General features: G+C 38.5%; 1 protein-coding gene and 1 long non-coding RNA gene across 2 annotated transcripts in view; one reads left to right on the top strand and one right to left on the bottom strand.

Moving 5' to 3' along the window:
- Positions 1–23,000, top strand: part of LOC147538978 (cycloartenol synthase 2-like) — a 40,734-nt gene that overhangs the window by 8,079 nt on the left and 9,655 nt on the right. Inside the window, exon 6 of the mRNA XM_086639880.1 lies at positions 18,115–18,281. Coding sequence (XP_086496006.1) covers positions 18,115–18,281 — 167 coding nt within the window. The remainder of the gene's footprint in view (positions 1–18,114; positions 18,282–23,000) is intronic.
- LOC147538979 (uncharacterized) lies at positions 19,726–21,170 on the bottom strand. Its single transcript, XR_015225050.1, has 2 exons — positions 21,036–21,170; positions 19,726–20,799 (listed from the first exon to the last, which is right to left on the bottom strand). It is a non-coding gene; the product is annotated as an uncharacterized LOC147538979 (long non-coding RNA).

The raw sequence follows: 23,000 nt of genomic DNA, 5'->3' as shown, positions 1-23,000 counted from the left end.
AAAACTCTAGGTTTATCTTGAGTTTTTTTCAGTTTTGTTGGAGTTATGAAAGAGAATTATAAATCTGGTTCTTTCTTTTTGTTGGAATCGGAGCCTATTTTGGCTCGAGCCGACTCGTCAAACTCAGAAACGGAATGCGCCATTGCGTTCGTCTCGTCGAGCTCTACAATTTAGAGCCAAGAATCACTCAAATCCGATTCCGGATGAATGAGAAATTCAAGGTTAAAGTTTGAACGAAAAATCGGTTGAAATAGGTACTAAATTGTCAAAGAGGACAAGTCACGTTGGGGGGCATTCGCGCGAAGAGGACGCGCTCAGATCTGAACGGTGGGCGTTCTTTCCGCGAGATTGCGCGAGATCTAATGGTCCGCGTTCCTTCCGCGTCCGGACAGAAGCGGGACTGTGCTTTGATAGACACGTGGCTAGCGCGTGGGATACTTTCGGGACAGATCACGCCCATCTAGCGGCTGCTGTTTCACCCGAGTTTTTGAGCCAGATCTGATGGCCAAAAATTCACCCGAAAATCCCAGTTATATAACCAACTCTTCCCAAAGAGTTGTGTCCCTAAAAACCAAGAGTTTTGTCCCCAAAACTCTAGAGATGTGTCCCAAAAGTTTATACCTATTCAATTCCTATAAATACCACCCAAACTCACTTCATTTTTGATCAATTCAATTCATTCTCTTCTTCTCTTCCCTTCTAACAATTAGAGGTTCTGGTTAGCCTAGAATATCTAATTAAAGAAGTATTTTCTAGAGGTTCTGGATAGACTAGAATATCTAGAAAAGGAAGAAAGAAGTCTCGAGTGAAATTTGAATTTCAGAAGCATTTAGAAGTTCATCCGCATTAGTCCAAGAGCTCATAATACTGACAAAGGTTCGTCCGCTTTCAGAATATAGAAGTACCATCTTAAAATTCTGAAAGGTTAGTCGTTGTATCCCGAAGGCATTCACCCTAACGTTTGGTACTGTTACGGGGGTGTAAAATGTCTTAAGGAAGGAGAATCTATTCTCGCCTCGACTACATATTTAGAAAGAAGGAATATTGATATATCATTATTCTGTAATTATTTATTTCTCTATAAGTTAGAGAAAGGAAACTCTGTCTAAATCAAGCCAAGACAGAAATCGACTTATCGATTTGATAACCAGAGAAACAACAATCTTAAGACATTTTACATTATTTCTCTAGTTATAAGAAATTGATTTGTTTTAAATTCTGTGTGTTTCAGAAATGGCAAGAACAAGAACCACTCTACGGGTTATTCCGCCTAACACCACGAATGGGGAAAAACCAGAGAAGTTCAAGGGAACTGACTTCAATCGTTGGAAATTGAAGATGATGTTCTACCTCACAACATTGGGCCTGGTTAAATATTTAATCGAAGAGAAACCCACCTATGCAGAAATAGAGGATGAAGCACAGCGTACCGCTGAAATAGAGGCGTGGAAACAAGAAGACTTCTTGTGCAAGAACTATATCCTGAATAGTTTAGATGACGGGCTCTATAATCTATATTCGGTTATAGAAACATCTAAACAACTGTGGGACACCCTTATCAATAAGTATAAGACTGAAAAGGCGGGTGTCAAAAAGTTCATCGTAGGACGATTCTTGGACTACAAGATGACTGATTCAAAACCAGTTATGACCCAAGTCCAGGAACTGCAGAGTCTCCTACAGGAACTACAGGCAGAGAACATGATAACGAATGAACCTTTCCAGGTCCGAGCTCTGATTGAAAAATTACCCACGGGGTGGAAAGACTTCAAAAATTATCTCCGCCACAAGAATAAGGATATGAGCCTTGAAGAACTCATCCTAAAGCTTCGAATCGAAGAGGACAGTCGCACTGCCGAGAAGAACTCTGAAAGACTCTCGAATGTGAACGTCGTAGAGACCGGTCCAAGTAAGAAGCGTAAGCATCTGTCTAAAGATGGAGGAAAGCCGAAGAAAAAGACGAGGTTCGGCCTATGCTACAACTGTGGCAAACGAGGCCATATGGCAAAGGATTGTCGTTCCAAAACCGGCAAAAGACATAAGAAGTCGAATGACCAAGCCTCGCTGATAGAAGATACCGAAACTCAGAACCTATGTGCTATGGTTACTGAAGCCGAAGAAGTGACTGAGAAACTTCAGAACTTGAACCTCTGTGCAGTGGTATCTGAAGTCAACCTGGTTAACAACCAGAGAGAGTGGTGGGTCGACACCGGAGCAACTCGTCACATTTGTGGTGACAAAGGCCTCTTCTCCTCTTATACCGAAATAGGTGAAGGAGAAACCCTGTTCATGGGAAACGACTCAACCACCCAGGTCAGAGGAAAAGGGAAGATCATACTAAAGTACACTTCAGGAAAGGAAGTAACTTTGAACGATGTACTCCATGCTCCAGATATCCGCAAGAATCTGGTTTCTGGTTCTCTTCTAAGTAAGAATGGGTTCAAGCTAGTCTTTGAGTCAAACAACTTCGTCTTGTCTAAGAATGGGATGTATGTTGGGAAGGGCTACTTATGTGGGGGGTTATTTAAACTAAATGTAACCTCTGTAACGCCAAAGGCGTCTATTATTATTAATAAAATTAATAATTCCGTTTATATTGCTGAGTCCTTTAATATTTGGCATGAAAGACTAGGACATGTGAATAACAAGTCATTAAAGAAATTAATGAACTTAGAGTTAATTCCGAAAGTCGAAATTGATTCAAAACGAACATGTCAAACATGTGTAGAATCAAAGATGACTAAGACATCGTTCAAATCAATAGAACGAGACACAGAACCTCTAGATTTAATTCACAGTGATATTTGTGACTTAAAGATGGTTCAAACCAGAGGTGGTAAAAAGTACTTCATCACTTTTATCGATGACTCCACTCGGTTTTGTTATGTTTACTTACTAAGGAGTAAGGATGAAGCAATCGATAAGTTCGAGCTTTATAAAACCGAAGTGGAAACTCAACTTAATAAAAAGATTAAGGCGTTGAGAAGCGATCGAGGTGGAGAGTATGAATCTCCTTTCGCCGAGATATGTGCGAAGAATGGCATAGTTCATCAAACAACGGCTCCTTATACACCTCAACAAAATGGTGTAGCAGAGCGGAAAAACAAAACATTAAAGGAAATGATGAACGCTTTCTTGATAAGTTCTGGTTTACCTCAGAACTTGTGGGGGGAGGCGATATTATCGGCGAATCACTTATTAAATAAGTTACCCCATAGAAAAACCGGTAAAATTCCATATGAATTATGGAAAGGAAGGATGCCATCCTTTAAATACACGAAAGTGTGGGGGTGTCTGGCAAAGGTATTAGTTCCTCCTCCTAAACGGGTCAAGATAGGACCTAAAAATGTGGACTGTGTATACATAGGGCCTGCAATAAATAGTGGCGCCTATAGATTTCTAGTACAGAAGTCTGAAATCGAAGATATACACGTAAACACCATTCTGGAATCGAGAGATGCTAAGTTCTTTGAACACATCTTTCCTTTCAAACAGAATTCAGAAGTCTCATCTGAAAGTAGAAAACGTGTAAGAGATGAGGAAGAGGAAAATCTAGAAACATCTAAAGAAGATGACATGGAAATCGAGGAAACAACACTCGAACCTCGAAAAGGCCAAAGAACAAAGAAAGCTAAGACATTTGGTCCTGATTTTCTAACCTATATGGTAGAAAATGAACCTCAAACTTTCACAGAAGCAATGGCTACTCCAGAAGCTCCATTCTGGAAAGAAGCTGTTAATAGTGAAATAGAATCCATCATGCAAAATCATACATGGGAGCTAGTAGACCTCCCACCGGGTTGCAAGCCTCTAGGCTGCAAATGGATTTTCAAAAGAAAATTGAAAACAGATGGATCTATAGACAAGTATAAAGCAAGACTTGTCGCAAAGGGATTCCGACAAAAAGAAGGGTTAGATTATTTCGACACCTATTCTCCAGTTAGTCGAATCACCTCAATAAGAGTGTTAGTAGCTATAGCATCCTTATATAATCTAGAAATTCATCAGATGGATGTGAAAACCGCTTTCTTAAACGGACAACTCGAAGAAGAGATTTATATGAACCAACCAGAAGGGTTCATAGCTCCGGGTCAAGAAAAGAAAGTGTGTAGGTTAGTGAAATCACTATATGGGCTAAAACAAGCTCCAAAGCAGTGGCACTTAAAGTTTGATGACACATTATTATCAAACGGATTTAAGATCAACGAATGTGATAAATGTGTCTATACAAAGGTAACTGCTAAAGGATGTGTTATTCTATGTTTGTATGTGGATGACATGCTAATTATGGGAGATAATTTAGATGTCATCAATACAACTAAAAAGATGCTTTCGAAAACTTTCGACATGAAAGATTTAGGGAAAGCGGAAGTCATTCTTGGAATTAAGGTTTCCAAGACGGCTGAAGGGATAAGTTTATCTCAAACGCACTACGTTGAGAAAATCTTAGAAAAATTCAGCAAAGATGACCTCAAAGTGGCGAATACTCCGATAGATCCAAGTATTCACTTAATGAAGAATACAGGGAGCGCAGTAAGACAATTAGAGTACTCTCGGATTATTGGAAGTCTAATGTACCTAATGAACTGTACTCGACCAGACATAGCCTACTCAGTCAGTAAGCTAAGTAGATTTACGAGTAACCCGAATAACACACATTGGAACGCCATAACGAGAGTGTTACGGTATCTAAGAAAGACGAAGGAGTACGGACTCCATTATACCACATATCCCGCAGTCTTAGAGGGATATGTTGGAATCGGAGCCTATTTTGGCTCGAGCCGACTCGTCAAACTCAGAAACGGAACGCGCCATTGCGTTCGTCTCGTCGAGCTCTACAATTTAGAGCCAAGAATCACTCAAATCCGATTCCGGATGAATGAGAAATTCAAGGTTAAAGTTTGAACGAAAAATCGGTTGAAATAGGTACTAAATTGTCAAAGAGGACAAGTCACGTTGGGGGGCATTCGCGCGAAGAGAACGCGCTCAGATCTGGACGGTGGGCGTTCATCGCGCGGATTTGCGCGAGATCTGACGTCTGGCGTTCTCTCCGCGTTCGGGCACACTCCGGGCTACATCTAACGGTCGCGATTCTTCTCGGGCGGGCATCTCGCGGGCACGCGCGAACGCATCTGACGGCCAGCGTTCCGTCCGCGTTTTCAAGCGCGATCTGATGGCCCAAGATGAACCGACCCTTATATATTCAGTTATAGCCCCTGGTTTCGAACAGTTGTGCTCTTTAACCCAAAAGACACTATACACCTATTCAATTCCTATAAATACCACCCAAACTCACTTCATTTTTCATCAATTCAATTCATTCTCTTCTTCTCTTCCCTTCTAACAATTAGAGGTTCTGGTTAGCCTAGAATATCTAATTAAAGAAGTATTTTCTAGAGGTTCTGGATAGACTAGAATATCTAGAAAAGGAAGAAAGAAGTCTCGAGTGAAATTTGAATTTCAGAAGCATCTAGAAGTTCATCCGCATTAGTCCAAGAGCTCATAATACTGACAAAGGTTCGTCCGCTTTCAGAATATAGAAGTACCATCTTAAAATTCTGAAAGGTTAGTCGTTGTATCCCGAAGGCATTCACCCTAACGTTTGGTACTGTTACGGAGGTGTAAAATGTCTTAAGGAAAGAGAATCTATTCTCGCCTCGACTACATATTTAGAAAGAAGGAATATTGATATATCATTATTCTGTAATTATTTATTTCTCTATAAGTTAGAGAAAGGAAACTCTGTCTAAATCAAGCCAAGACAGAAATCGACTTATCGATTTGATAACCAGAGAAACAACAGGATATGCAGATGCAAATTGGATATCAGATACCGACGACACTAAGTCTACCAGTGGATATTTGTTTACACTGGGAGGGGCTGCCATATTTTGGAAATCTTCGAAGCAAACGTGCATTGCTCGATCAACAATGGATTCAGAATTCATTGCTCTAGATAAAGCAGGGGAAGAAGCAGAATGGCTGCGACAATTCCTTGAAGATATTCCAATATGGCCAAAGCCGGTGCCTGCAATCAACATACACTGCGATAACCAAACAGCGATTGCACTGGCACAAAGCAAGATGTACAACGGTAAGTCTCGACACATTCGTCGGAGACATAATACCGTTAAGCAACTTCTCTCTGAAGGGATCATAACTATAAATTATATAAGATCCAAAGATAACCTAGCGGATCCATTTACAAGAGGGTTATCTAGAGAGTTAGTAGTTGCATCATCAAGGGGAATGGGGCTAACGCCTAAAGTAAATGAGTAAAGGCATGGTGAAACCCTACCTAGATGACTGGAGATCCCACGATCTAGGTTCAAAGGGCAACTGAAGCTATATCCTGACTCGACAGTAACACTGTAAGAGATCTCTATCTCTTACCCATTCCTAGGATGACAACAGTGTTACCTGCATTGAGAGGTTAAACATTAAGCTTTTAATGAATCCGAAAACTTAGAACTTGATTCTAACGTGAGGTATAGCAGGATACCTTATTACGGATAACCTATATGTGTGTGAATTGATGCCGGTTCTATGGGAAGGTCGTCTAGGCAGACTTCTCTAAAGCACACACGAAATCGGGAATGTTCAGGGCCGAAATGAACACAACCGAGAACCTAAGTTAGTAAGGGATTAGCTGTGTGATAGCTATTTTGGATTACAATTCCCAGGACTCAGTTCAAGACGTAAAGTTCACTGCCGTCCTTGTAGACCTTGTAGTTATTCACTAGGAAAGGTTCAAAGTCGAAAGACTACCTTCTTCCGATGCAGCGAAGTTCCGCTTATGAGCTCTGTCAGTGTCAGTCTGTCAGTATAGTATGTCTGCATATATCATAGCATAAAACCTCAAATTTTCATTCATGTGGGGGATTGTTGGAATCGGAGCCTATTTTGGCTCGAGCCGACTCGTCAAACTCAGAAACGGAACGCGCCATTGCGTTCGTCTCGTCGAGCTCTACAATTTAGAGCCAAGAATCACTCAAATCCGATTCCGGATGAATGAGAAATTCAAGGTTAAAGTTTGAACGAAAAATCGGTTGAAATAGGTACTAAATTGTCAAAGAGGACAAGTCACGTTGGGGGGCATTCGCGCGAAGAGGACGCGCTCAGATCTGAACGGTGGGCGTTCTTTCCGCGAGATTGCGCGAGATCTAATGGTCCGCGTTCCTTCCGCGTCCGGACAGAAGCGGGACTGTGCTTTGATAGACACGTGGCTAGCGCGTGGGATACTTTCGGGACAGATCACGCCCATCTAGCGGCTGCTGTTTCACCCGAGTTTTTGAGCCAGATCTGATGGCCAAAAATTCACCCGAAAATCCCAGTTATATAACCAACTCTTCCCAAAGAGTTGTGTCCCTAAAAACCAAGAGTTTTGTCCCCAAAACTCTAGAGATGTGTCCCAAAAGTTTATACCTATTCAATTCCTATAAATACCACCCAAACTCACTTCATTTTTGATCAATTCAATTCATTCTCTTCTTCTCTTCCCTTCTAACAATTAGAGGTTCTGGTTAGCCTAGAATATCTAATTAAAGAAGTATTTTCTAGAGGTTCTGGATAGACTAGAATATCTAGAAAAGGAAGAAAGAAGTCTCGAGTGAAATTTGAATTTCAGAAGCATTTAGAAGATCATCCGCATTAGTCCAAGAGCTCATAATACTGACAAAGGTTCGTCCGCTTTCAGAATATAGAAGTACCATCTTAAAATTCTGAAAGGTTAGTCGTTGTATCCCGAAGGCATTCACCCTAACGTTTGGTACTGTTACGGGGGTGTAAAATGTCTTAAGGAAGGAGAATCTATTCTCGCCTCGACTACATATTTAGAAAGAAGGAATATTGATATATCATTATTCTGTAATTATTTATTTCTCTATAAGTTAGAGAAAGGAAACTCTGTCTAAATCAAGCCAAGACAGAAATCGACTTATCGATTTGATAACCAGAGAAACAACAATCTTAAGACATTTTACATTATTTCTCTAGTTATAAGAAATTGATTTGTTTTAAATTCTGTGTGTTTCAGAAATGGCAAGAACAAGAACCACTCTACGGGTTATTCCGCCTAACACCACGAATGGGGAAAAACCAGAGAAGTTCAAGGGAACTGACTTCAATCGTTGGAAATTGAAGATGATGTTCTACCTCACAACATTGGGCCTGGTTAAATATTTAATCGAAGAGAAACCCACCTATGCAGAAATAGAGGATGAAGCACAGCGTACCGCTGAAATAGAGGCGTGGAAACAAGAAGACTTCTTGTGCAAGAACTATATCCTGAATAGTTTAGATGACGGGCTCTATAATCTATATTCGGTTATAGAAACATCTAAACAACTGTGGGACACCCTTATCAATAAGTATAAGACTGAAAAGGCGGGTGTCAAAAAGTTCATCGTAGGACGATTCTTGGACTACAAGATGACTGATTCAAAACCAGTTATGACCCAAGTCCAGGAACTGCAGAGTCTCCTACAGGAACTACAGGCAGAGAACATGATAACGAATGAACCTTTCCAGGTCCGAGCTCTGATTGAAAAATTACCCACGGGGTGGAAAGACTTCAAAAATTATCTCCGCCACAAGAATAAGGATATGAGCCTTGAAGAACTCATCCTAAAGCTTCGAATCGAAGAGGACAGTCGCACTGCCGAGAAGAACTCTGAAAGACTCTCGAATGTGAACGTCGTAGAGACCGGTCCAAGTAAGAAGCGTAAGCATCTGTCTAAAGATGGAGGAAAGCCGAAGAAAAAGACGAGGTTCGGCCTATGCTACAACTGTGGCAAACGAGGCCATATGGCAAAGGATTGTCGTTCCAAAACCGGCAAAAGACATAAGAAGTCGAATGACCAAGCCTCGCTGATAGAAGATACCGAAACTCAGAACCTATGTGCTATGGTTACTGAAGCCGAAGAAGTGACTGAGAAACTTCAGAACTTGAACCTCTGTGCAGTGGTATCTGAAGTCAACCTGGTTAACAACCAGAGAGAGTGGTGGGTCGACACCGGAGCAACTCGTCACATTTGTGGTGACAAAGGCCTCTTCTCCTCTTATACCGAAATAGGTGAAGGAGAAACCCTGTTCATGGGAAACGACTCAACCACCCAGGTCAGAGGAAAAGGGAAGATCATACTAAAGTACACTTCAGGAAAGGAAGTAACTTTGAACGATGTACTCCATGCTCCAGATATCCGCAAGAATCTGGTTTCTGGTTCTCTTCTAAGTAAGAATGGGTTCAAGCTAGTCTTTGAGTCAAACAACTTCGTCTTGTCTAAGAATGGGATGTATGTTGGGAGGGCTACTTATGTGGGGGGTTATTTAAACTAAATGTAACCTCTGTAACGCCAAAGGCGTCTATTATTATTAATAAAATTAATAATTCCGTTTATATTGCTGAGTCCTTTAATATTTGGCATGAAAGACTAGGACATGTGAATAACAAGTCATTAAAGAAATTAATGAACTTAGAGTTAATTCCGAAAGTCGAAATTGATTCAAAACGAACATGTCAAACATGTGTAGAATCAAAGATGACTAAGACATCGTTCAAATCAATAGAACGAGACACAGAACCTCTAGATTTAATTCACAGTGATATTTGTGACTTAAAGATGGTTCAAACCAGAGGTGGTAAAAAGTACTTCATCACTTTTATCGATGACTCCACTCGGTTTTGTTATGTTTACTTACTAAGGAGTAAGGATGAAGCAATCGATAAGTTCGAGCTTTATAAAACCGAAGTGGAAACTCAACTTAATAAAAAGATTAAGGCGTTGAGAAGCGATCGAGGTGGAGAGTATGAATCTCCTTTCGCCGAGATATGTGCGAAGAATGGCATAGTTCATCAAACAACGGCTCCTTATACACCTCAACAAAATGGTGTAGCAGAGCGGAAAAACAAAACATTAAAGGAAATGATGAACGCTTTCTTGATAAGTTCTGGTTTACCTCAGAACTTGTGGGGGGAGGCGATATTATCGGCGAATCACTTATTAAATAAGTTACCCCATAGAAAAACCGGTAAAATTCCATATGAATTATGGAAAGGAAGGATGCCATCCTTTAAATACACGAAAGTGTGGGGGTGTCTGGCAAAGGTATTAGTTCCTCCTCCTAAACGGGTCAAGATAGGACCTAAAAATGTGGACTGTGTATACATAGGGCCTGCAATAAATAGTGGCGCCTATAGATTTCTAGTACAGAAGTCTGAAATCGAAGATATACACGTAAACACCATTCTGGAATCGAGAGATGCTAAGTTCTTTGAACACATCTTTCCTTTCAAACAGAATTCAGAAGTCTCATCTGAAAGTAGAAAACGTGTAAGAGATGAGGAAGAGGAAAATCTAGAAACATCTAAAGAAGATGACATGGAAATCGAGGAAACAACACTCGAACCTCGAAAAGGCCAAAGAACAAAGAAAGCTAAGACATTTGGTCCTGATTTTCTAACCTATATGGTAGAAAATGAACCTCAAACTTTCACAGAAGCAATGGCTACTCCAGAAGCTCCATTCTGGAAAGAAGCTGTTAATAGTGAAATAGAATCCATCATGCAAAATCATACATGGGAGCTAGTAGACCTCCCACCGGGTTGCAAGCCTCTAGGCTGCAAATGGATTTTCAAAAGAAAATTGAAAACAGATGGATCTATAGACAAGTATAAAGCAAGACTTGTCGCAAAGGGATTCCGACAAAAAGAAGGGTTAGATTATTTCGACACCTATTCTCCAGTTAGTCGAATCACCTCAATAAGAGTGTTAGTAGCTATAGCATCCTTATATAATCTAGAAATTCATCAGATGGATGTGAAAACCGCTTTCTTAAACGGACAACTCGAAGAAGAGATTTATATGAACCAACCAGAAGGGTTCATAGCTCCGGGTCAAGAAAAGAAAGTGTGTAGGTTAGTGAAATCACTATATGGGCTAAAACAAGCTCCAAAGCAGTGGCACTTAAAGTTTGATGACACATTATTATCAAACGGATTTAAGATCAACGAATGTGATAAATGTGTCTATACAAAGGTAACTGCTAAAGGATGTGTTATTCTATGTTTGTATGTGGATGACATGCTAATTATGGGAGATAATTTAGATGTCATCAATACAACTAAAAAGATGCTTTCGAAAACTTTCGACATGAAAGATTTAGGGAAAGCGGAAGTCATTCTTGGAATTAAGGTTTCCAAGACGGCTGAAGGGATAAGTTTATCTCAAACGCACTACGTTGAGAAAATCTTAGAAAAATTCAGCAAAGATGACCTCAAAGTGGCGAATACTCCGATAGATCCAAGTATTCACTTAATGAAGAATACAGGGAGCGCAGTAAGACAATTAGAGTACTCTCGGATTATTGGAAGTCTAATGTACCTAATGAACTGTACTCGACCAGACATAGCCTACTCAGTCAGTAAGCTAAGTAGATTTACGAGTAACCCGAATAACACACATTGGAACGCCATAACGAGAGTGTTACGGTATCTAAGAAAGACGAAGGAGTACGGACTCCATTATACCACATATCCCGCAGTCTTAGAGGGATATGTTGGAATCGGAGCCTATTTTGGCTCGAGCCGACTCGTCAAACTCAGAAACGGAACGCGCCATTGCGTTCGTCTCGTCGAGCTCTACAATTTAGAGCCAAGAATCACTCAAATCCGATTCCGGATGAATGAGAAATTCAAGGTTAAAGTTTGAACGAAAAATCGGTTGAAATAGGTACTAAATTGTCAAAGAGGACAAGTCACGTTGGGGGGCATTCGCGCGAAGAGAACGCGCTCAGATCTGGACGGTGGGCGTTCATCGCGCGGATTTGCGCGAGATCTGACGTCTGGCGTTCTCTCCGCGTTCGGGCACACTCCGGGCTACATCTAACGGTCGCGATTCTTCTCGGGCGGGCATCTCGCGGGCACGCGCGAACGCATCTGACGGCCAGCGTTCCGTCCGCGTTTTCAAGCGCGATCTGATGGCCCAAGATGAACCGACCCTTATATATTCAGTTATAGCCCCTGGTTTCGAACAGTTGTGCTCTTTAACCCAAAAGACACTATACACCTATTCAATTCCTATAAATACCACCCAAACTCACTTCATTTTTCATCAATTCAATTCATTCTCTTCTTCTCTTCCCTTCTAACAATTAGAGGTTCTGGTTAGCCTAGAATATCTAATTAAAGAAGTATTTTCTAGAGGTTCTGGATAGACTAGAATATCTAGAAAAGGAAGAAAGAAGTCTCGAGTGAAATTTGAATTTCAGAAGCATCTAGAAGTTCATCCGCATTAGTCCAAGAGCTCATAATACTGACAAAGGTTCGTCCGCTTTCAGAATATAGAAGTACCATCTTAAAATTCTGAAAGGTTAGTCGTTGTATCCCGAAGGCATTCACCCTAACGTTTGGTACTGTTACGGAGGTGTAAAATGTCTTAAGGAAAGAGAATCTATTCTCGCCTCGACTACATATTTAGAAAGAAGGAATATTGATATATCATTATTCTGTAATTATTTATTTCTCTATAAGTTAGAGAAAGGAAACTCTGTCTAAATCAAGCCAAGACAGAAATCGACTTATCGATTTGATAACCAGAGAAACAACAGGATATGCAGATGCAAATTGGATATCAGATACCGACGACACTAAGTCTACCAGTGGATATTTGTTTACACTGGGAGGGGCTGCCATATTTTGGAAATCTTCGAAGCAAACGTGCATTGCTCGATCAACAATGGATTCAGAATTCATTGCTCTAGATAAAGCAGGGGAAGAAGCAGAATGGCTGCGACAATTCCTTGAAGATATTCCAATATGGCCAAAGCCGGTGCCTGCAATCAACATACACTGCGATAACCAAACAGCGATTGCACTGGCACAAAGCAAGATGTACAACGGTAAGTCTCGACACATTCGTCGGAGACATAATACCGTTAAGCAACTTCTCTCTGAAGGGATCATAACTATAAATTATATAAGATCCAAAGATAACCTAGCGGATCCATTTACAAGAGGGTTATCTAGAGAGTTAGTAGTTGCATCATCAAGGGGAATGGGGCTAACGCCTAAAGTAAATGAGTAAAGGCATGGTGAAACCCTACCTAGATGACTGGAGATCCCACGATCTAGGTTCAAAGGGCAACTGAAGCTATATCCTGACTCGACAGTAACACTGTAAGAGATCTCTATCTCTTACCCATTCCTAGGATGACAACAGTGTTACCTGCATTGAGAGGTTAAACATTAAGCTTTTAATGAATCCGAAAACTTAGAACTTGATTCTAACGTGAGGTATAGCAGGATACCTTATTACGGATAACCTATATGTGTGTGAATTGATGCCGGTTCTATGGGAAGGTCGTCTAGGCAGACTTCTCTAAAGCACACACGAAATCGGGAATGTTCAGGGCCGAAATGAACACAACCGAGAACCTAAGTTAGTAAGGGATTAGCTATGTGATAGCTATTTTGGATTACAATTCCCAGGACTCAGTTCAAGACGTAAAGTTCACTGCCGTCCTTGTAGACCTTGTAGTTATTCACTAGGAAAGGTTCAAAGTCGAAAGACTACCTTCTTCCGATGCAGCGAAGTTCCGCTTATGAGCTCTGTCAGTGTCAGTCTGTCAGTATAGTATGTCTGCATATATCATAGCATAAAACCTCAAATTTTCATTCATGTGGGGGATTGTTGGAATCGGAGCCTATTTTGGCTCGAGCCGACTCGTCAAACTCAGAAACGGAACGCGCCATTGCGTTCGTCTCGTCGAGCTCTACAATTTAGAGCCAAGAATCACTCAAATCCGATTCCGGATGAATGAGAAATTCAAGGTTAAAGTTTGAACGAAAAATCGGTTGAAATAGGTACTAAATTGTCAAAGAGGACAAGTCACGTTGGGGGGCATTCGCGCGAAGAGGACGCGCTCAGATTTGAACGGTGGGCGTTCTTTCCGCGAGATTGCGCGAGATCTAATGGTCCGCGTTCCTTCCGCGTCCGGACAGAAGCGGGACTGTGCTTTGATAGACACGTGGCTAGCGCGTGGGATACTTTCGGGACAGATCACGCCCATCTAGCGGCTGCTGTTTCACCCGAGTTTTTGAGCCAGATCTGATGGCCAAAAATTCACCCGAAAATCCCAGTTATATAACCAACTCTTCCCAAAGAGTTGTGTCCCTAAAAACCAAGAGTTTTGTCCCCAAAACTCTAGAGATGTGTCCCAAAAGCTTATACCTATTCAATTCCTATAAATACCACCCAAACTCACTTCTTTTTTTATCAATTCAATTCATTCTCTTCTTCTCTTCCCTTCTAACAATTAGAGGTTCTGGTTAGCCTAGAATATCTAATTAAAGAAGTATTTTCTAGAGGTTCTGGATAGACTAGAATATCTAGAAAAGGAAGAAAGAAGTCTCAAGTGAAATTTGAATTTCAGAAGCATTTAGAAGATCATCTGCATTAGTCCAAGAGCTCATAATACTGACAAAGGTTCGTCCGCTTTCAGAATATAGAAGTACCATCTTAAAATTCTGAAAGGTTAGTCGTTGTATCCCGAAGGCATTCACCCTAACGTTTGGTACTGTTACGGGGGTGTAAAATGTCTTAAGGAAAGAGAATCTATTCTCGCCTCGACTACATATTTAGAAAGAAGGAATATTGATATATCATTATTCTGTAATTATTTATTTCTCTATAAGTTAGAGAAAGGAAACTCTGTCTAAATCAAGCCAAGACAGAAATCGACTTATCGATTTGATAACCAGAGAAACAACACTTTTTAATACAATAAGTATATATTTGGGTTTATCATCTTGACTCTTCTTTACTCTTACATATATATGTTGGTTTGAGGGAAAATGAGGTTGATATTTTAGTCTAGTTTAATTAATGGACATTTCTCAATAGAGTTCTTGGGATGCATATCATTGCCTGTTTTAGGTGATGAAATTGATACTTATGTTCTTTATTCCTATATATTGTTGTTGTTTTTTTAATTTACTGCAAATTTTTCTTTCAGTATTGAAGAAATACAAGCTTCATTCCTTAAATTATGGTTAAGGAAATTCGTCTCTAGTATAATTTGGTCCAATTTTAGTATAATTGGGATATGTTTGAATCTTGATTTTGACACTTAACCTACGGAGAGTTATCCATTTAGCTGTTGCTTCTTGAAGCATCGAGTTATTCGGCGTCTCATAAGGTACCCAACAGTGAGTGGTGTATTTATGAAAGAATCTTACTTTTTCTCCATCTTCATTGAACCCTAAATGTCTTATATGTGATCACATATAAGATATTCTATTAATTTGGATCATGCTTGAATCGTTTTAGATTATGTAGGAGAAGATCTGTTGAGGGAAGGAAGAGGAGGAAGAATGGTAGTACTTGGGTGATTGAGGACAATTATTATATTGATGGAAGAAATTCAACAAGATTAAAGATCATATCGGCGTTCAAACTCATTCTATGCTGAAGCCATCTCCGATTGTCTCGAGTTTATCAAGTTGCAACCGTCTGCTCTTCCAGCCACCTCCTCATCAACACCATCATCCTCGGCCAACTTTTGATTCCTTTAGATGAATACACCCATTTACTTAGCATCCATTTTCTTTTACTTGTGTACATACATACTTTTATGTGGTATGTTCTTTAACATCACAATATTTTGAAAATGTAATTTTCTTTTTGAACTGTAATACAAAGTCGAGTTATTTATTTGATCTTGACATGTTTATTTTCAATCTATCCTATATCGTTCTTTCAACTTTTCTTTTCCATTTTAAAGTTATTTCTTAGCAATATCATTTATAGATGTGTTTGCTCTTATCTTGACATGTTTATTTTCAATCTATCTTTCTTAGCAATATCATCTACGGATGTGTTTGTTCCAGTAACTTAACCTAAAAAGGATAGAGCATTCTTTTTTCTTAATATCTTTTGCGAGTCCATTGACTATTAGACTTAAAAATTGATTAAACATATGAGAACAAAGAGCAAACATGTGAATAAAACCAAACTTTCTATTTTTTATACATAAGAATTGATTCAACATTGAGTTTTTTTTAGACAACTGCACTCTCTAACCCCCTTCCCTCAGTTGACAAATCAAAACCTAAAACACAATCCATTAGTTAAAACATAAGCAAACGAGTTTGATTTGGGGGAAGAACCACGACAACTTATAATGGAACAATATTACATACAAGTTTAAAAGGAATGATAATCAAAAGTATATGACATATTGTGATGATTTTGTTCTTCTAGGAGGTAACTTTGGACGTATCTTTGGTGGATCGGTTGTATTTCATGTGACTTTTCACAAGCTGTCCTGCTGCAATTGCAGACATTAGAGAAAGCTCACCAGCTAGAACTGAGCCAGCTACTATGCTTGCTAACAACCTTGCATTTGATCCTGCCGACTCCTTGTTTGCACCCTTCACCCCTAGTAGGTTCAAACATGCCGACTGTGATGCCAATTGTGTCCCGCCTCCTATTGTTCCTACCTGCAGTTTAGAACATTACCCATTAACAACTCCGTACTTATATGTTTACGAACTTCAATCAATAAAATTTACATTGCTCCCCACATTGGACTTACATACAAAACCCCCAGTTAGGGCACTAAGAAATCAAGCTCGGCTGGATCAGCCTAATAGCTCAGGAATTTACTCAGGTTTGGGGAGGGCATGAGCTAATCACGGGACGAAAGGAGTTACTCAGTGGACTTGGCCGAGTCCACTACAATTCCTACTAACTTAGCCAAACTTCCGAGACAGGGTTCAGCTAACAAATTCCATGAGAAAATGACTTAAGTTCGGCCAATGGACGATCCCAAACCCGACAGCACAAGGCACAATGGTAAAATGACTAGGAGTCCGAAGTCTTATTATGATGTAATTCCTTCAAAAAGAAGATATTATCTCCCACCAAGTTCTTCTTGGACCTAATTTTTCTATTATTTATTTTCTTTCATGGAGGTGGTTGAGCAGTCCTAAGACATTTAGGGTTCAATGAAGATGGAGAAAAGTAAGATTCTTTCATAAATACACCACTCACTGTTGGGTACCTTATAAGACACCGAATAACTCGAACCAACATATATATGTAAGAGTAAAGAAGAATCAAGATGATAAACCCAAATATACACTTATTTTATTAAAAAGAAAGAACCAGATTTATAATAAACTTTCATAACTCCAACAAAACTGAAAAAAACTCAAGATAAACCTAGAGAGATTGAAGAACTTACTTGTATAGAGAGAGAGAGAGAAGATGAGAGTTTGACAGAGAGAGAGAGAGAGATGCCAAGAAACCCTATGATGGTGATTTTCGGTTGTAACTAAGGGTCGATTTGTTTTGGTGAAACCACGAAACCCTAGCTCGGATTGGGGGAAAATTTCTGTTCGTGAAGATGGGTAAAAAGTCGGGAGCCTCTTGCTGGAAAGAAATCAGATTTCTTTTACTTTAATAAGCGTCCTCAACTGTAATTATACCTAATATCAGGGACTCCTCTTAAATTCCCCCAATAACTAAAGAAAATTGACTTCCACGTCATAACACACCTCCGGTTGGCAAGCCAACTCACCCGGCCGGGTTTCGGCCGGGAATTGAGCCGGGAGGTGTATCATTTCTGATAAGTGTGGGGAGTTGTATTGAATGAGTCCAAACTCTGCAATTCAAGAAACCCAAATTCCTCTAGATTTTAAATCACAAAGTCCTCACTATTATGACAATATTAATATCAGAGTCTCGAAATTCAATGTGTTACAACACATCAGACAAATGCATCTAGAGTAACACACTATATTGAATGGAGACCTATTACATCATTTGATCATATCCTATGTGTTAGGATCTAGAAGGAACATTTGTCAGTCGCGGGATGTCAGATTTGTGACGTCTGTCTCAAATATCGCACACGCCCACAAACATAAATATTTCTAGTGGAGCGTCATGTCGAAGTTAAGTTGGATTGATATTGCATAGAAAAGCATTTTACTGAACTAATGACAAACTTTAAATTTAAGTGTAATTCATACTTCCAAAACATTTCTATGTTATTACATACTATATACTTTGGGCTTCTAATTTTTTTTACCCTGAACTGCTCATCTGACAGGAAGGTTTTGGTGTAACTGCCGGATGGTTTACTTGCCCATGTCATACTTATATGGAAAGAGATTCGTTGGTCCAATCACACCACTAATTCTATCTCCGAGAGATGAGCTGCATACTGTCCCCTATAAAGAAATAGATTGGAATCAGGCGCGTAACAAATGTGCGAAGGTACAATTAGAGATCTAGATATGGTAATCTGCAAACATGAAATACTGCCGTAGGGAATTGAAATAATAATTTAAGATTTTCTACTATTGATTTTCATTTGCTATATATATATACTAGGGTATATCTCGTGCCTCAGGGCACGAACAGTTGTATCGATCAAATTTAAAGAAATTTTAACCCAATTGTTTCTATAGGCGCCCCATAGTATTGCTTTAGGCGCTCTCCCCAAACATGCCACCCGACTTTCCATATTTATTAGGGTCCACAATTTTTAGGTCCAAAATAAAATTCAAAAAGGGATTAAGGTCCAAGCTTTCCAGAAAAAGAGATTTTAGTCTTTTTCCATTTTCGAAGAAACATTGTTAATACATAATGTGTTATGTATGACACATATAAAAAAAATGAAATAAAGTATGAAACTTTAACAATAAATAACACGTTATTTATGAAACAAAACAAGAATCAATAAACTGTAATTTTGACATCATACTTTAACTATACTAAATGTGTTTTGTTGTAGAAATATACGTAATTGATAATAAATAACGTGTATATTGCGAAACAGATAGTAAGTTTGAAATCAATCGAAAAAATCTGAGAAAAAAAGAAAGAGAATTTTGGAGATTGGTTTTCGAAAGTGGATTTTTCTTATATAAAAGATTATAATAGATATTATGTTAAATAGAAATGATAGAGATTTGTTTTTTCTATAGAGATGGGTCAATTTGGACTAAATATCCATTATAATTATTATTTTGGCTTAAAATCTTATATTAATATTAGGGTGGACTAAATGTGTGTTTAGGTGTAGATTTTTGGACTAGAACCCCAAAAATTATATTTATTATTGTTATATTCTGGATACTCTATAAAGTATTCTACTTATTGTTTTTTTTCTTTTATTTTTTTCCTTAAGTTATCATTTTATTGAGAAAGAGAGAGAGAGAGAGAGAGAGAGAGAGAGAGAGATTTAAATTTCTTTTTTTTTAACCCTTGTAATACTTTTGTTTCTTTCTTTTTTTCTTAAATTAGTTAATTTATTTCTAAGAAGAACACAATTGTTTTTTAAATAGATTATTTTATTTTTAAGAAGGACTATATTTTAAATTTTGGGTAGTGCTTTTAGATAATATCCTTTATTAAAAAAAGATGTTTGTCCCGGTCCACATTTTTCCCTTGGTTTTATTATATATATATATACTAGGTATAGTAAGTGTCTACAACGTGTAAAAGTCTGATATCCAACGCAAACATAACGAATGGTAACACAAGGAAAGCCATGCGTGACAAGACTAACTTACACCTAAAGTTAAGCTCTTCCTTTCCAGTGCTGCTCGTAGTCTTGAATGAAGGAGGGCCACGGAAGAGCTTGAGAAAAGATAAATTAAAATCTTGCAAAAAAAACAAACTAAAACTACCCACGAAATTAAAATACTAACTTGGATTCATTGAAATTTAATCTTCATCAACTTTCTTTGTCGACCCTTTTAAGTATTTACAACAATCTTGCAAAAAAAAGGGTTAATTCCGTTTTGGCCTCCAATTGTTGACCAACTCACCGTTTTGGCCCCCAATGTGCAGCAGTTCGTTTTGGCCCTAAGATCCACTTTTCGGGCAGTGCTGACATCATCAAGACATAAGCAATACTTTCGTGTACCCGAAATACCCCTCTGACCAAATCAAAATCAAAACCCAAGTTGTCAAATCAATTAACCCTAATTTTTAATCTTATTCCTTCTCCATTTTAATTTTTCTCTCCTTCATTAATCTCTATGAACAACTTCAGGTCAAGTATTTTCATCCAGACCAGAGATCTCAGATTTGGAAGGATAATGAAAAACTACAAAAACTACTTAAAAGTTGTTTCCATCAAAGATCTCATCCTTAAAGATCCAACCAACTCGTCAATTTCTTTTGAATTTCTATCTAAACTCATAGAAATCAGACCTAATGAAGTAATTAGGGCAAGTAATCTTGATCATGTGTCATAGATATCAGACCTAACGAACCATATAAATCAGACGTAATGAACTCGACAGAAGAGGCAGAGCCACCAAGGGAAGAGACAGATCTGTTATTGGAACAATCTTGATCATCAAGAATCAAGATTTGATGAACTCGAATAAGTTTGTCTAGTAGAAGAAAAAGGTTGCAACCTCGATGAATCCAATCGATGACAAATTGTATGAGAATACTTCATCCTTCTAATCCAAGAGTTTGCATCTTCATCCATTTTTTCACAGTATGAAATTCAAACCCTAGAAACTTGAATATACAATGAAATTTTTCTTATTATCCACCGTAGATCTAAACAACTATCTTCAGATGATTTTAGCATCATGATAGAATTCTTCCATATAGAAAATTTCTTCAAAGCCATATCCGATAACTCCTCTCAAACTCAATTTGAATAATGAACTAAAACAAAAATTCTTCCATACCCACTTCTATATTCATCAAGATTTCAACTTTTTCATGAATACCCAATTTAGATTCAACCTCTAAATCCTAGTTGTACCTAAATAAGAAAAAAGAACTAAAATTCAACCACCCATCTAATGAAAACCATGAAAAAAATAGTTCACCTAATTTAATAATTTGAAATCCAAGAAAGTAAAAAAGCTCAATCATTAAATCATAAATTAGAAACCCAATAAAGATAAACAAAAACAAAACATACCTAGAAACAAATCATAACAGAGATAATTTAGGATCGGAATAAAAAAATAGATTAAACAGAATAGCAAAACATACCTCAACCATAGATTTTTGTGAAGTTCTTTTCATGTCCTCTGATCACTTTCTCTCTCTAAACACAACAATCTCCTTCACAGAGATCAATGAAAGAGAAAATTGAAATGGAGAAGAAAGGCCATTGGGAGAAGGAATAAGATTAATAATTAGGGTTAATTGATTTGAAAATTTGGAATTTGATTTTGATTTGGTCAGAGGGGTATTTCGGGTATAGAAAAGTATTGCTTATGCCTTGATGATGTCTGCACTGTCCGAGAAGTGAATCTTGGGGCCAAACGAACTGCCAGACACAATTGGAGGTCAAACGATGAGTTGGTCAACAATTGGGGGCCAAAACGGAATTAACTCAAAAAAAAAACAGGTTCGAGTTAAAAGAAAATATGGAACACAAAGGTTGAACCATCAAAAATGAGATTACAAATTGGATTGAGAAGCTTTTTGCAAAACGAGCGTTAATTTAGTCAGTCGATTCAATTATATATAAAATATTCATATTGAAGATAAATCTTAAATTTATTAGTAATTGTCTTTTTGACCCAATGAGACAGTTAACAGATTCTATGAGTTGTTTGCTGGAAACTAAAACTATCATTCTCCAAATGATGAAGGAAAACTAGAATGAAAAAGAAAAATAAGAAGGAAGAAGAAAAATTAAATTTGATCACATCACTTGACTTCAAATTAAAGACAAACTATCAACTCCATCATTAACAATGACTACTACTTATATGATCCCAACTAATTTAGGCATCTCATTGAAGAAATAAGGTACTACCAAATGGACCCACTAATTGTTTACAAACTAGAAACTAATCCACTAATCATTTACTGAATTAGTGGGTAATTAAATTTGAGTTTACATCAAATGTAACATGGTTACATCATACGTGAAGAAAAAATTGAAAACAAATGAGGAAAGAAATATGAAATTTTATTGAGTCTCCGAGAAAGAAAATTATGGGTGGTTTATGAAATGCTAAAAGGTTATAATGACCTAATTTTGTAGAGCGAAAACTTCTTTTTTGCAGATTCTTTACCATACTTTTTTTTTCGGTAGGTCGGCCACTAGAACAAAAATGTTCAAAAAAGACACGTTGATTTGCTCTATAGACTCTCCATCAGTTCTTTGGTTCATCCTATGTTCATGTGAACATAATAAACTCATTAAACCTTCAATTGACATAGTTGAGAGGTCTTTTTCTTCCTCAATTGCAGCAACAATATAGTTATAACGACTTATCAACGATCTCCTAATTCTCTCAATAGTATGTAAATCAGTTAATACTTCACCACTAACCTGCAATTGATTAACAATAGATTGAAATCTAGAAAAATAATCAGAAATACTTAGAGAGTGTAACATATGAAGAGATTCAAATTCACCTCGTAAAGTGTAATAGTCCCACATTGCTCACAAGAGTGTCCAGAGACTGGGCTATATGTGTAAGCTCAAGCTTAGTAAGTACCGAGGCCTTTTGGGTAGGCAGGCTTGTGGTGCCTTCGCCAAGAACAAAACCCCCTACCCGTGTGGGCTTGGGCCTGGGTGGTTAAAGCGGGGACAATATCGACAACTGCTAAGGCTTGGGGCGTTACAAAGTGGTATCAGAGCCGAGGACGACTCTTCGCTGAGAGTGGGGGATTGTAATAGTCCCACATTGCTCACAAGAGTGTCCAGAGACTGGGCTATATGTGTAAGCTCAAGCTTAGTAAGTACCGAGGCCTTTTGGGTAGGCAGGCTTGTGGTGCCTTCGCCAAGAACAAAACCCCCTACCCGTGTGGGCTTGGGCCTGGGTGGTTAAAGCGGGGACAATATCGACAACTGCTAAGGCTTGGGGCGTTACATAAAGTCTGCAACCATACATTTTTTTTATCTTCACATCATCCTTGTAAGATGTTTCCAACAAATCCCACACTTCTTTAGTTGTTTCAGCTTTCGAGATTTTTAAAAAAATATTCTCATCAAGA

The sequence above is a fragment of the Eschscholzia californica genome, unplaced genomic scaffold (assembly GCF_041429995.1).
Source record: "Eschscholzia californica isolate CP2 unplaced genomic scaffold, dmEscCali1.0.p SCAF_5, whole genome shotgun sequence".
In the NCBI taxonomy this organism is placed as follows: Eukaryota; Viridiplantae; Streptophyta; class Magnoliopsida; order Ranunculales; family Papaveraceae; genus Eschscholzia; species Eschscholzia californica.
Note: the sequence above shows the minus strand (reverse complement) of the source record. Positions and strands in the feature narration are given on the sequence as shown.